This window comes from Chiloscyllium plagiosum, unplaced genomic scaffold (assembly GCF_037043375.1).
Source record: "Chiloscyllium plagiosum isolate Xiang-an unplaced genomic scaffold, Cpla_swu_hap1 HiC_scaffold_18, whole genome shotgun sequence".
Classification (NCBI taxonomy): Eukaryota; Metazoa; Chordata; class Chondrichthyes; order Orectolobiformes; family Hemiscylliidae; genus Chiloscyllium; species Chiloscyllium plagiosum.
Window position 1 is genome coordinate 30954957 of NW_028270156.1, and position 16015 is coordinate 30970971.

The following is a 16015-nucleotide window of genomic DNA, read 5'->3' on the forward strand; positions in this document are numbered from 1 at the left end:
GATTTTTCATACAAGCGTACTAACTACTCAATTCTGACTGGTGCTAACTTGCGAAGAGCCAACCAGATTAACAGTTGAATGTCACACACTGTAGTTCAGAGACTACTTGTGAGTTCTTGGTAATATTTTAAGCATGCCAAATTTGGAACATTTTATTTCAAACTCCTCACAGATGTGGTTTGCGAAATAACTAATAGTCGCTAGTTACAACACTGATTACTTTTGGAATATAATTATTGCTTTCTTAGTTGTCGAATTGCAACAGAGCCAAGTATGTGACTGCATTCCATATTCTCATGAGGCATACTGGGTGTTTTTTTTCCTAATGTTTCAGGCATAATATATCATAAATGATATAGTAACTTAGCACCAAACAGTGGATCATCAGCTGAACAGAGTATTTTAAGCTAAATGTGGTTTCACTCTTCCAATATACGAATGATTCAGAACTCACATGTCAGAACTGACACAATTGAGGTAAAAAAATAAAGTGCTGCAGAAACTCAGCAAGGCAGATAGCATGTATGGTGAGAAACAGTTAATGTTTTGAGTCCAGTATGCCGCCACTTCTCTCTATGGGTGGTATCAGACCTGCTGAGTTTCTCCAGAACTTTGTTTTTATTTCAGATATCCAGTATCCACAGCATTTTCCTTGTATTTTGAACCAGTTGAATCCCTGGTTTCATGAGTGGTTCCCATGTAGCTGCATGTTTGGTAAACTTGTTCATTGTTCATAAAGCAGGCTGTCACCAATATACAGTCCAATTTGATTCTCCCTCTTAATCTGACTTTTGATTCACATCAGCTTTAAGCCGAAAGCTGCCTTCTTTGTATTTTCTCCAGTGTACTGCAATGGAAGATTCTCTTGTGTAGAAATCTCTTGTATGTTCTGACTTGCTCAGCAATACCTCATTACAAAAGGTGTCCTGTGTGAAGGCTGGTCTTTAGCAATAAATCCTAAATCCAATGAGTTTTTGTTTCTTTAAAAAAAATTATTCATTTATGGGATGTGGGCGTTGATGACTGGCCAGCTTTTATTGCCCGTCCCTAGTTGCCCTTGAGAATGTGGTGGTGAGCTGCTTTCTTGAACTGCTAAAGTCCACCTACGATGAGTTGATCCATAATGCTTTGAGAGAGGGAATTCCAAGATTTTGACCCAGGGACAGTGAAGGAATGACAAAGTATTTCTAAGTAAGAATGGTGAGTGACTTGGAGGGGATTTGAAGGTGGTGGTGTTCCCATATATCTGTGCCCTTGTTCTTCTAGATAAAGTGGTCGTGGCTTTGGAAGGTACTGTCTGAGGATCTTTGATGAATTTCTGCAATGCATCTTGTAGATTGTATACACTCCTGCTACTGAGTGTCAGTGTTGGAGAAAGTGGATGCTTGTGGGTGTAGTGCCAATAAGCAGGCTGCTTTGCCCGGGTGATGTCAGTCGTCTTGAATGTTGTTTGTTGGGGCTGCACTTGTCCAGGCAAGTTGTCTAACTGAAAATAAACCAGTGTGCCTGGAACATAGAGACATAGAAACTTAGGATATTGTAACGACATGCAAGAGGCATTTTGAAGATGTATGAATAAGCAGGAATGGAGGAATGTTTTAGTTTAGAAAGGAATATGTCAGCAAACTTAAGTGGGCTAAAGGGCCTGTTCCTGTGCTGTACTGTTCTGTTCTCACTTGATGAAACCTATTACCCATAACTGATCTCATTAACAGCCAATTTCTGCTATCTGTTTAAATCTGGTAATGAAGTGTCTGCAGAACCGTCTGATCAGGAGCCAAACTGCAATTAACGTTGTGAATAAACAAATACTTGGCTTGTTTTCCTTTTAACACAAGCTGTTGTCCTCCATCCGTAGTTGTCATTCGCTAACCGTTCTCAGCTCCAAACTAAAATTGATAAAAGAAAAAATCAGCAAGGCTCTAACAGCTTAATTAAACCGTGAAATTCATTATAAAGTTTTTGAAGTGGACATTACAGCAAACCAACTTGACAGTCAGCTTTAGGTTTGCAAGCTGTAAGCAAAGTATGGCAAAGTCATTAAATTATATGCACAATTTAATGGAGTTCTTAAGTGATGTGGAGGAGTTGGTGCTGGACTGGGGTGGACAAAGTTAAAAAATCTCAACACCAGGTTATAATCCAGCAGGTTTATTTGGAAGCACTAGCTTTTGGAGCACTGTTCTTCCTTCAGGTCTTTGTGGAGTAGGACCACAGACACAGAATTTATAGTAAAAGATTGCAGTGTCACGCAAGTAAATTGATATATTTAACAAACCTAACAACAGTTGAGGTTTGTTAAATATATTATTTTACTTGTATGACACCTGATGAAGGAGCAGCTTTCTGAAAGCTAGTGCTGCCAAATAAACCGGTTGGACTATAACCTGGTGTTGTGACTTTTAACTTTCTTAAAAGTGAACTGTCTTAAAGGTAAACTTTTAAAAATAAGGTACCCATATAACGTATAATTAGGACTTGAACCCAGGAATATCTGAATTAGTCATGTGATTGGGATGACCATGTGATTCAAAACTAACACCTTTTTTAAATAAAGATTTTTTAAAAAAGTATCTTTAATATTAATACTTCAAATTTTGTAGCACCATACAATTTAATTTATGGAATTAGAAATGGGCAGCCAGTTAATGTAACTTTACTGGAGTATTAAGGAATATAGAATCAAGGTGAGTGGATGGATTGAAGGTCAAAATCAAACATGATTAGTAGAATCATCTCAAGGGGCTTATTCACAATCTTCATTTCCTAAGTTTCCTTGGAGATTCATTCCAACAAAGGGAAGCCTGGGTGAGGAGCCATGGGACAGCTGGCAACCAATGTTACAAAGAGTAAAGAAAAAGATGAGGCACACTGGGAAGTACTGATTTAATGTTCTCAAGTTTGATTTTTAAAGTCTTTGGTTGGAGTAGCTATAGAAGTTGAAATAAGAAGACCACATTCCAGGAATCAATGTCAGTAATCGAAGAACATGTAAGCTCATCTCTAAAATTTGTCTGTCATAATCGTGGAACCCCCTGCAAATATTGACAAATTTCCAATTGAAGTATTTGAAAGGTTTAATAAGGTGATCCAATGTGCTAATATTATGCAATACACCAGGTTTGGACTTATCTAAGTCGGATGTTTTCATTAAGGAACAACAATATTTGGTGATCTTGACTATGATACAGTAGAAGCTTTTAAAATTATTTATGAATGAGTCAGCAAGGTGTAACCTTTAGTGTTATGGTATTCACCACGCGGGATTTGCTTTTTGACCATAAAGATTCTATTTAATTGTGAGATGTATTTTAAGTCTACTCTGAACAGTTGAAAGTTTGAACTAATCAGATGATTGAAATGTACATCATTCCTCTCTTTTCCGTCCACTCCACCCCCACCCCATCCCAAACCAAAGTTGGCATTTTATAAGCACAAGGCCAAAAATTATTCTGTCACGAGGTGGCTAAAAACCAATTTATAACATGGGTCCATTGTCTTGCCCAATGCTCCTCTTCATGTTTTTGCAATGTCCACTGACATCTCCCTGCAACTGTCTTTTTCCTTTTGTCCCCAGTCCCTTTCCATCTGTTTCCCTTCCCTGCCAGCACCTTTTTCCCTGCTCCAGTCTTTATCAGTAAGACCACATCCTGACTTTTGTGGTTGGCCTGATCTCTGTTACACAGGTTGAATCCAACACCCTTTCCACCCTGATGCCTGGTGTACTCTGTTTTACATACAGTTTTCACATTGACTTGACCTTTTTGAACATAGCTCTGATATTTCTTCTGTCAGAATAGCTTTCCCCAATAGAAACAGTGGAAGCAAATTTGTTCGTTGTGTTTGATGTTTTGAAAGATGTTTTGAGGTTTTGGCAACAATTTGATGTTTTGATAATTTCATTTTTCTTTTATCTTCAGGCTGAAATAGAAGATCTGAAGGAGCAGTTAACCATAAAAGATTTTGAAATTGAGCGATTACAGAGCCAGCTTTCCTCCAGAGCTTCTGTACAGAGTGATGGCTCTGACAGAGGTAGGAAAGGCCTGCATCAACCAACTTCAGCTGTACACAGTAAAAACAGAAAATGTTGGGAAATACTCAGCAGGTCCAGCAGCCCTTGGAACAAGAGAAAAACAATGGCCCAGATATTCTCCGGTGGTCAGATGGTTGTTGGAGCAGTGCAGACTGGCTTTGCACCTTGGGTCCATATGGAATCCCAAACAGTGCAGGAATTGCCCAAAGAATTGAGGATTCAGGGAAGTAATTCCCCTGCTTCTGGAACAATTGTAGGGGGGGGGGGGGGGAAGCTGATTTAATGTCAGAGGCAGAATCAGAAGATTCTATCTCCGTTTAAGATAATAGTTACCCCAGAAAAGTTAGAGGATAAAAAACCCACTCTAACTTCTAGGTAATCATTAAACTGAAAACCTAACACTCCACCTTCTGATGCTTTAGACCTCCTGGACCTCTGATAATCTGCACCTCATCTTCTCCAATTGGAATCTAACGCTAATCCAGATCAGCTCAGAGCCAACATTCCCCTCCTGTTGGCTTCACCTCCCGAACAGCGGGCCATCACGCCTTGGCTGCTGGTCAGTTCCATCTGGGATCTGACAGTCCCTGGCTACAAGCCTTATTCCTGGGCTTCAACCATCAGGCACTGAACACTGAACACCCCAGCCCCCTCCCCCAACATCCCAAACCAAATACCCCTTGGCTTGTTAAAAGATCCTGCCATGTCTGATGTCATAGAATCGTACAGCACAGGAGAGACCCATCAGCATATCATTATCCTTGCCTCGCCCAAAATGCCACGAGAACCCCTCTCATCCCGACTCCAACAAGGTTCACTCTCCTGGCTCTCCATACTCTAAGCACTCCGTCAGTTCCCTGGCACACTTAATCACATGCACACACAAACTCCACACTGTTTATGTACTTGCCCTATCACAGGAGCTGTCAGTGATTGTTGAGCATTTAAATCATAGAATGCAGCACACTGCTGCTGAAGCTGTTGTGGTTTCTACATCGATCCTTTGTGGATTCCTGGGCAGGTTTGTAACAATAGGCACTGTCCAGGAATCTCCACTGTAGAATCCATGAGAAGTTAAGTGGGTAAGTTTTAATCCAGTTGGGTATGGAAATAGGTTTTCTGACCCTGATCCAAGTATCTGGATCAAAGTCAATCTCCCTGGAGCGTCGGAGGCTGAGGGGTGACCTTATAGAGGTTTACAAAATTATGGGGCAGGGATAGGATAAATGGACAAAGTCTTTTCCCTGGTGTCGGGGAGTCCAGAACTAGAGGGCATAGATTTAGGGTGAGAGGGGAAAGATATGAAAGAGACGTAAGGGGCACAGAGGGTGGTACGGGTATGGAATGAGCTGCCAGAGGAAGTGGTGGAGGCTGGTACAATTGCAACATTTAAGAGGCATTTGAATGGGTATATAAATAGGAAGGGTTTGGAGGGATGTGGGCCAGGTGCTGGCAGGTGGGACTAGATTGGGTTGGGATATCTGATCGGTATGGACGAGTTGGACCAAAGGGTTTGTTTCCATGCTGTACATCTGACTCTGTCATTGAATCATGGAATAATACAAAAAAGAGACCCTTCAGCCCATTGTGTCAGTGCTGGCTCTTCAGTAGCACTAGCCAATCAGTCTCCCTCTTCTGCTCCTTCTCCATAGCCCTATACAGTTTTCCCTTGATGTCTGTTTCTTCCCTTTCTAACCCCAAGGAACTGGGATGAGTTGTTGCCTCCATAATGTTGTTCTATTGACTGTGATCAGATTTTAACTGAGGTTTATTGCATATCTCCTCTTCAACATATAATCAACAGCTGCATTTATATCATCCTTTTTGTGATTTCAGAGCATCCCAGTGTGTTTTAAAGTCCATTATGACCAATCTACACACACATTTGTCCAACCCACAATAAATGACCTGACCATTTGTTTTAGTTGTGTTGGTTAAGTGATGACTGTCAACCAGGACATTTGAGAGAAGTCATCTGCTCCTCAGAAAAGTAACACAGATTTGTTTCAAACTACCTGGGAGGGCAGGCTGGGACTAGGTTTTGTAATGGGTAGGATGGAGATCAGTGTTGATCTGAACTGGCCATATACATGTTTCAATATTGCTAACGAGAGATATGAAGTTAAACCCTTTTGCCTTGCACTTCTAACTCAGTCACAGTTCTCATTCATCCATGCAGCACCCCTTCCAGTTACTCCCTCACTCTCACCCAAGGACCCCTAGCACTAATCAGTGAGTCATTCCTTCTCTCACTGCGCACACACACTGGCCCACAAGACGCTCACTCTCTTTCCCCAGCAGATCAACTGTTACTTCCTCATTTCCAAGCCAGTGCCTTCCTAACAGCATTTTAGTCTGCTGCACTTCCAGGCCTCCAGCAGATTGACAGCACTCGTGTTGTGCTGTTCACTGCTCCTCCAATGACAGACAGACAATTAAAAATCACACAACACCAGGTTATAGTCCAATCGGTTTATTTGGAAGCACTTGCTTTCAGAGCGCTGCTCTTTCATCAGATGGTTTACAACCACCTGATGAAGGAGCAGCACTCCGAAAGCTATTGCTTCCAAATAAACATGTTGGACTATAACCTGGCATGATTTCTACCTTTGTCCACCCCTGTCCGACACTGGCTCCTCCATGTAATGACAGATGGACAGGAGAGAAATGGTCTATGATTGAAGGAGCAGCAGCTTTCAAAATGTCCAGTAGTACTTACCTGTATTTGAACAAAGGCTTGGCGGACCACACAGGACTCCATGGTGGACCACAGTGAGGCACACAGGCCACGTGTAGGAGAAACCTGATTTAGAAATGTTCACTTCTATCTTTGTGTTGTCTTAGTTTTTAATGGGCTGCCTGCCAATGAGCAACACAAGGAAGTACTGGTCATGGAGCTGGATGGAGTATTGTGTCACACCTTGGTCTTAGAAATGAAAGATTCAAGTTTATTTGAACCATCAATTATGGGATCAGAAGTATGGAGTTAAATCTATTTTTTTTGGGCAGGTTTAGGCTCAGATTGATGTTTCATGCCAGTTGCTAGGTTGCACTAATTGCCAATTCTATAGGCCAGGTTGACAAAACAGCTGGAAGCTGAAAATGTGTTGCTGGAAAAGCGCAGCAGGTCAGGCAGCATCCAAGGAGCAGGAGAATCGACGTTTCTGGCATGAGCCCTTCTTCAGGAATCATTCCTGAAGAAGGGCTCCTGCCCGAAACGTCGATTCTCCTCCTTGGATGCTGCCTGATCTGCTGCGCTTTTCCAGCAACACATTTTCAGCTCTAAAACAGCTGGAAGAACAATTTAGATCATGAGAGAGGAACAGAATTAGACCATTTGGCTTTGAGTCTGCTCGACCATTCAATCATGGCTGATATGTTTCTCAATCCCATTCTCTTGCCACCTTCCTGTGATCCTTGAACCCCTTACTAATTGATTTTAAAGTTTTACCACCGGTAATGCTGGTGTTAAATGGAGTTCAATGATGACTTATTTCATTAACTGATTGGATAATTAACTGATAATACCCTCACTCAATGATGAGAAATTGAGAAGACTAGATCTATATTCCCTAGAATTTAGAAGAATGAAAGATAATTGAAACACATACTTGAGGGATTTAATAAGGTAGATGCTGAGAGGCTGTCTCTCCTCTAGTTAAGGAATCTGAAATAGTCTCAGGATGTGGGGTCAGCCATTTTAAGACTGACAGAGAGAGAAATGTCTTCACTGTGTTATGGATGTTTGGAATTCTCTACCCCAATACGTTACGGCTGCTTGGTGCTGAGTATATTCAGGACTGAGATAAATAGTTTTTTGAATGCTAAGGGAACTAAAGAATGTGGAAATAATGCAGGAAAATGATTTGAGGTAAAGATCTGTCATAATATTGTTGAACATTTGGAGGTGATGTATAGCCAATTTGTGCTCCTTCAAGTTCAAACGCAATCGGGCAGACTCTATAAAAAGGATGCATTTCAACGTTCGTTATTGATATTCAATTGAGGGAACATTTTCTTCGGGTGACTGTGTTGCATCTGACCCATGAGAGTCTGATGCTAATGCTGAATAGGTGAAATGGGAACTGTTTCACGTTGAAATCCATTTTCAACTGAGCGCTATCATCTGCAATTTGAGATAAAATTTCAAGTAAACAATCTTTAAATCTAATATTGAAATTAAGGGAAAGTTAACTGGATCAAATTGATGGCAAAACAAGATGTAGGAATAGTTGCTCTTCTTCAAACTTAGTCACAGTCATAGAGCTGTACTGTACGGAAACAGGCCCGTCAGTCCAAATCGTTCATGCCAACTAGATATCCTAAATTAATCTAGTCCCATTTGCCAGCACATGCTTTTTAAATGTTGCAATTGTACCAGCCTCCTCCACTTCCTCTGGCAGCTCATTCCACACACACACCACCCTCTGCATGAAAAGGTTGCCCCTTAGGGCCCTTTTATGTCTTTCCCCTCTCACTTTAAACCTATGCCCTCTAGTTCTGGACTCCCCCACCCCAGCGAAAAGATTGTGTCTCTTTACCCTATCCATGCCCCTCATGATTTTATAAACCTCTAGAAGGTTACCCCGCAGGCTCCAATGCTCCAGGGAAAACAGCCCCAGCCTATTCAGCCTCTCCTTAATTCTCTTGATCAACATCTGCCCAACCTACTGTATAAAAAGCTGGTTACTGATTGTGGGATCCTGTTGTGCATTAGTTCACCTCCATCACAACAATCGTGCACTTTGAAGGTACTCATTAGTTACGAAAAACTTTGGGATGTTGAAGAGTTGCAATAAAGCCCCAAGTCAATGCAAAAGTTATTCTCATTTTAACATCAGAATAACTTGCTGCTTTGGGTACATCAGAACTGTTTGCTTATTCTTGAGATCTGCTACAATCCAGCAAAACCTTAAAGGAATTGTGTCATTGAGTTTTAAGAATTACAGCCATGTTTTTAGTTATGATTTCAGGGTTTCCTGCAGCTCTTTGGAGTTCGGCCAGATTGGTTATTTTGCTTTCCAAAAGTAACATTGTGACAATTTAGAATGATTTAAATTACCAAGGATGTAGGAACTGGAGACTGTTCAACTCCTTGATTATACTTCACCATTTCATTAAATCAGGACTGATCTTTACCTTAACTCATGAACCTATCAGTCTCGGGTGTTAAAATGTTTAATTGACTCCCTATCTCCAACAGCATTTGGAAGGGAGTGTGTTCCAGACTTCTATCACTTTTTTTTTGTTCAAAGGCTTGTCTGACATTATCGCTGGAGGGCCTAGTTATAAATTTAAGACCTCTTTGTTTTGAACTCCCCAGCACAAAGAAATGATTTCTCACAGAAACCTTCAAATCCATGCAATCATCTTAATTCTCCTCTAGTCTTCTCTGGAGGATATACGAGCTGGGTCTATGTAACCTGTCTTTGTCAGTTTAAATCTTTAACCCCAGCAACATTCTGTTGAGCCTGCAGTACATCTGAGGATTATAAACATCCTTCATGATGTGCAGCACCCAGAAAAAAGCACACTGACTAGCGGTTTATTTTTGAAACTGACATAACTGTGGCACCTCCTTTAGTATATTACTTTAGTTCCTTTGAGATGTCAACTAAATCCACTCCATTTTTAGTTATAGTTTGTACCACTCCACTAGCTTTTAGTAATTTCTAACATGGTGATCCGCATAACATGTTGGTCAAGGTTTTAAAACTTCTCCAACTACGCACGATACTGTTTGTGACATTTTACTATATTAAAGGTGCCATGTAAATGCAGGATGCAGTTTTAAAATGGGGTAACTTTGGTAAATTTGAACTAAGTTAGGCTTTCAAATACATCCCCTTGCATCAGCACAAAATTTCTTTGAATTGTTGTTAATTTACTTTGACAGCCCAATACTCTATTCCCCTCCCATTGTGCCTGTGCCAAGTTAGATCATGGCTAGTCTGCATCTCAACTCCATATCCCATGATGTTCTTATCTGACACAATTTATTTTATCAGCTACTGACAGGTAAGGATGGATTAGGACCTGCAGGTAGGATTTAAAACTGTCAGTGCAAACTTTACATTGTTTTGGAACTTTTGTTATTGACAGTATTAATTCTGACTTTGTGAATTCTGTTATTGTGTGGCATAATGATAAAACAAATGAAGCAATTCCTTTTAAGGTATTTTAGGGTGATTCTGGGACCAGAGGCTCCCATTAAGGAGCGGGTGGGCTGGGAAGTACTTGTTGGGCAGGCTGTAGATCGTCCCCATGCGGGCCAGCTGTTTCTCTAGCGATAGTATATGGTCGCGGAATCACCCGGTTAATTTTCCCTGTTTGTGGTTTCAACTTCTAATCTTTGCTTTTTGCTCACTCTGATCTTTTCCTCCTTACACTGTTCACCTGTGGCATCATAGAGGACATGTATAGGAGAAGGCTCAAGGAAAAACGTAAGCTTTCACCTCTTTGTGTGTGGGATGGGGTCGATTGGAGCGATTGGGTGATGTGTTTGGATGGATGGGTAGGTGAATGAGTGGGGAATGGGGGATGTGAAGGTATTGTGCTGTGGGGATGGGGAAGGGGTGGGGTGTTGTGGGGAGGGAATTTATGGTTTGGGGGTTTTGGATGTAAAGATGAGCTGAAAAAGGAGTTTATCATGGGAAGGGGAGGTTGGGGTTAGGGTGTTGGGTAGGGAGCTTAGAGGTAGTGTTAAAGAGGTGCGGAGTTGGGAATGGAGCGATGTTAATGGACCAGGCAGTTGAGGATGGACAGCAGAAGTTAAAGTGGAACTGGGTGGTGTTGTGGGATGAAGAGGTTGGGGGAAGGTTGTTGTGGGATGGGGAAGTGTTTGTACTTGAAGTGGGGAATGTACTGTGAAATTTATTGTAAATGTTATCAACGTGAAACTGTTTTGCTCTTTACATGTAGACATTCTTCAAGCAAAATATCAAGGGCACATCCCTTAAACCCATGCAAAAGGCAGAACATGGTTTATTCTGTAGTAGTGTAGGGATAATGTTAGAGAGGGGTTTAAAAATGGCCGCTCCAAAAATGATCAGGAAGCTTTTGGATTATCGTGAGACCCTAAATGATCCATCAATGCCCCTTTAGGGAAGATACCAGCTATCCTTACCCAGTCTGGGATTATATGGCACTCCAGTCCCACAACAACTAGGTTGACTCTTAACTGCCGCCGCCTTCAGAAATAGTCCAGCAAGAAACAGTTGTATCAAACCTGCCATGTCTTCACCACTTTTTCAGGGCATATTGGGATATAGAGTTAAGGAGAATGAAATGGGTGGAGGAGTACTTATCAGCAGAGTGAAAGGCAGAGACTCTTTCCCTTTGGAAAACATCAGGCTGAGTTCAAGTCCCAGAGTCAAAAAGCCAAATTTATCTACTGTCACCTTGTAAATTATTTGCCCGAAATGTTCGTTCTCAAGTTTCACACAGGCATTGGACATTATTCTCAATATAAAACTGTTAAGGGAAGGAGTGTGAAAAACTGGAAGATAAGGAAAAAATCCCATGTTAGGATGAATAGGAAAATAAGATCAAATTTGCAATGCAAATCCACCATACATTTAAATTTCCAAATTATTTCCTTTGTTCCTTTAAAGAAAAACCCAAGATGCTATCAATTAATTTAACTCCTTTGCATTTACACATTGCTTTGCCAGAAATGGTGCCTGCTTTTAGCATTGTACATACTTGGTGGCTGCAAGTAATCCGTTGATTTAAAGAAATTTAATAGTGCAATCTATAAAAGGATAAATTAAATCACAATCCTGATAGGAACAGAAGTCCTGCTAATCTTGAACACCTGAAACAGTGCTGAGTTTAATTCTTCACTTTTTCTGCTATCTAACTCCAGCTTGGGTGAAGAAATTTCCAAGATGAGCTGTACACGTTCAAAGGATGTAAAGAGTCATGAGTTATTTTTCACAACTCACCAAGTTGCAATAGTCTGAAGTATCACCGAATTCAAAGATTTTTTTTTCAAATGAACAGTCCAAATCTCAAGTCACGTTGTTTCCAGTGCTCTGTCTGTATATTTACTGGCTAATTTCCATAGATACTGCTGTCACTCCCATTCTAACCTCCTAGGTTTTACGTCCAAACCCAACCAAAGCCCCACTTTCCACCCCCACCCCCACCAAACATTTGACTGTTTGTGTCCATGCTGACTCTTTTGACTCTTAAGGGGAGGTGGTGGTCCAGTGGTATTAGCACGGGACTGTTAATCTAGTGACCCAGGTAATGTTCTGGGGACCTGAGTTTCAATCCTGCCATGGCAGACGATATTTTAATTAAAATTTTAAAAAGTCTGGAATGAAGAGTTTAATGGTGACTATGAAACCATTGTTGACTGTCAGGCAAAACCCATTTAGTTCAGTAATGCCCTTTTTCAGGAAGGAAATCTGCTGTCCATACCTGGTCTGGCCTGCATGTGACTCCAGATGCACAGCAATGTGGTTGACCTTGAACCACCTCCTGAGCCATTAGGGATGGGTAATAAATGTTGCCTAGCAACGACACCCTCATGCCGTGAATAAATAAAGGAAAAAATAAATCCATTCCTAATCCTGATCTCCATTCTCTTTCCATTACCCATCAATCTGTCTCCAGTCTTTTTCAAATTTCTCGAGTGCAGCAATGGTTTCTGTCTCAATCACATCCTTTTATGAAGGATTCCGTACTCCCCCAGCCATTTAGGTAAAGACTTCTTTTTTACTCACCCAAAATGTTCCACACTGACCGATCACTTTAAGCTCATGGCTTCATGTTGCTGACTGCTAAGTCATTAGACCTCGCCCTATCAGTGCAGTTTGCATTATTTGCTTTCCAAATCTTCTCAAAACTCGCTTCCCAAATAAAGCAAATAGAATGCTTTCCATAGAATACTGCTGGAGCTACGTGCAATGCTGGTTAGGCCATAGTTGGATTTTTGTGCACAGTTTTGGTTGCCCCAATACAGGAAGAACACAATTGCTCTGGACAGAGTTCAGAGGAGATTTAGAATAATGCTGCATGATTTGAAAATTGCAGCAATGTGGAAAGACTGGCTGGGCAAGGGTTGATTTTTTTTCTTGAAAGTAAGGAGGTTCAGAGGTGACTTGATTGAGGTGCACAAAATCATGAGGGGTTCAGATAAGAGAGTCCTATTTCCTCTGGGGGAGCAGGCACAGATTCACGGTGATAGATAGAAGGGTTAGAGTGAACATAAAGAAAACATTCCTCATCCAGAAGGTGGTGGACATCTGGACTTTGCTACCAAGTTTAGTGGTTGAGGAAGGGACCGTCAACCTGTTTAAATATACTTGGACCTGCATCTGAAGTACTGTAACCTGCAAGGCTACATACCAGAAAAGGTGGCTAAAAATATTTTGGTTGATGCAGAAATGATGGACAGAATAGCCTCTTTCCATGCTCTACCTTGTTTTTAATGATTTAATCTTCTTAGCCTCCTCTCATTCTTTAGAAAGGCCCTTGGTGTCTCAAGTCTCTCCTCACAGCTATAGTTTCCCAACTCTGGCATCATTTTGGTGAATTTAAGCTGCACATGCTCAGCAACCTAAATATCCTTGCCATAACTGAATTCACAAAACTTCACATACTTAACTGTGGCACAACAATTTCCTTGATGAGGAATGGGTTCTGCGAATGTTGAGGGCTAGCCATATTCCATGAGGGCATGCGGGAAACAATTCAAAATCAAATTGTAACTGAGGACTTTATCCTCACTGCCCAAGCCAAGTTGCAAGATAGCCCATCCCTTGTCAAACCCAAGTGAGGAACTGGGAAAAATTTGTTGCACGCCCATAATGCTGACTTCAACTGGTGAGAGTCTACTGGAACATAATCATTGCTGAGTTATCCAGAAAGATGACGTTCCATCATGCCAATTGAGTTAAATCAGTAAAGAAGTATGTATTTACATTAAGTCTACTAAAGGCTGCTATTTGCATCCAGTAGAATCAGTTTGATTTGCTCATTTGAAGTGAATCCATTGGCTGTATATAATTTATTGGACATCGTTTATTGAGATAAGCTGGCATCTTGCATTTTTGTGCTTTTTCATTTTTTTTTGGTTTCTACACTCTCATTAGTTTAATCCGTTATCAAGCCTGCACAGCGCTCAAAAACTGAGGTTGAATGCTCCAATGAGGACTTTGCCCACCCCACACTGTGCAATGACTGGCTCTAACTCATTTGTCAGGCTCGGTATTTTCACGCCAATTAAATGCAGCTTTGTTGAGTGTTTCAATAACTGAAGTTAGAGATCGTGTTTCCATTCCACGATTTAAGTAGTCTTGCAAATTCAAATAATTAGTTTAAGTTTTCTGTGGCGAAAGTGATTTTTCTGTGGATTTCAAGGAGTCCGAGCGTATGATTGGAAGGTGTGCAAGCCAACAAACTGATCATTTCATTGAATTTGTTGTAGACCAAGAAGTGCAAAGACTAAAGATCGGTTTGGATTCTTTGTTGGCCTCAAATGAAGAAAAGGTAAAGAATAATGTCCATAGACATTCTCCCTATTCCTCACCGTTTTTTTTCACTTTCTCTCTCCTGCCCACACCACAATGTGCAAAAAGGTAATTCCTGATTTCAGGCCAAGATGCATTTTTAAGACTCTGCCCTCTCATGCAATTATGGTTCGGTGGCTAGGATTCTTGTCTCTGAGTCAAAAAGTTGTGGTTTCGAGCTCCACTCCTGAAACCTAAGCACATAAACCAGACCGACATTCCCAAATGCAGAACTGAAAGACTAATGGGGTGGCTGGAGGTGCTGTTGTATAAGATGTTGAATCAAAGACCTGTTTGCCCCCTCAACAATAACAAATCTATACTATTTCAAAGAAGAGCAAAAGGAGTTCTGATTAACATTTACTTTTAACCTAGCAGTATTTTAAAAACAGATCTGTGGTCTTTAATTACTGTTTGTGAGTGCAAGCTCAAAGAAAATTGGCCGCTGTGTCCCACATTATATCAGTGACTACAATTCAAAAGTATTCCCATGGCTGTTTAAATGATTTGAGCTCTCATGGTATTGAGGAAAGCATTTTAAAAATGTATGCCTTCCTTTTGTTGTGGAGTTGTCCGATTTTCAAAGGTGGTTTTATCCAACAACAGGACCATCGAATAGAAGAGTTGAGTCGCCTATTAACCCAGTGTAAAATGATGAAGCAGATGATGATGGCTCAAGGTAAGGAAAGTGATCAAGTTTCTATCTCATTATGGTCCAGATGAATCAAATTTATTTCTGTCCTTTATTCCAACTACTTGGGCCAGTAGTTATACGGATAGCTTCTGAAGCTGTTATCTGGGAAAGACCAGTGAGGTAATAGGTAGAACTTGTTGGACTGTGTTAGAACAGGGGCAATGGCAGACAAATGGAGCAGATATACTAGTAGATTCCAAGCATCAGAAAGGCTGTACAAAGGTACATTGGTGGCAAGAAGGTTCTGACCAGGAATCACATCAACCAGTAGCAGCATGTCAATTAATTACCTTCATGAGAGCAATTATCCCCTGAGACCATCGGAATTTAATGGTTGCTGAAGAACTAAGTGAGCCTCCCATGCCTCCCTAAGCTGCCCACCAAACCATTCCCAGGTCTGCTTCAACATTTGGGTTCCTTAGATTCACGGCCAGCCAGTTTCCCCATCGAGGTCCCCAATATCAGTAAGCTTGAAGGGGGTGCTGAATGGCTCATTCCGCCTACAATTCCTCGACCAATCACAGTCAATCTGCTTGGTTTACATTGAAACAAAACTTGGCAACTAACTGTCAATCATCACCTAACTGGTCCATTCTCCATTGGCACTGCTTCTATCAATCAGAGTCTACTTGCCAACCACTCATTTCTTTATATGCAATATAAAATATTATTTCCGCCTTATATTTTATTTTCCCTGATGAGTGTATGTTAAACTTTTGACAATGAGTCTTTTCTTAGCAACATTCTTATTCTGCACTGACAAACAGG

The 16015-nt window shown here is 41.0% G+C and overlaps 1 protein-coding gene across 16 annotated transcripts in view; it reads left to right on the plus strand.

Moving 5' to 3' along the window:
* The window catches only part of LOC122557714 (liprin-beta-2-like), a 275346-nt gene that overhangs the window by 212703 nt on the left and 46628 nt on the right, over positions 1-16015 (plus strand). For 14 of the 16 annotated variants that reach the window (XM_043705608.2, XM_087996379.1, XM_043705609.2 and 11 more), the window contains 4 exons: positions 3921-4032; positions 10444-10476; positions 14472-14533; positions 15160-15232. In XM_043705608.2, the coding sequence (XP_043561543.2) occupies positions 3921-4032; positions 10444-10476; positions 14472-14533; positions 15160-15232 (280 nt within the window). The remainder of the gene's footprint in view (positions 1-3920; positions 4033-10443; positions 10477-14471; positions 14534-15159; positions 15233-16015) is intronic. The other 2 variants (XM_087996387.1, XM_087996381.1) reach the window with 1 other exon arrangement.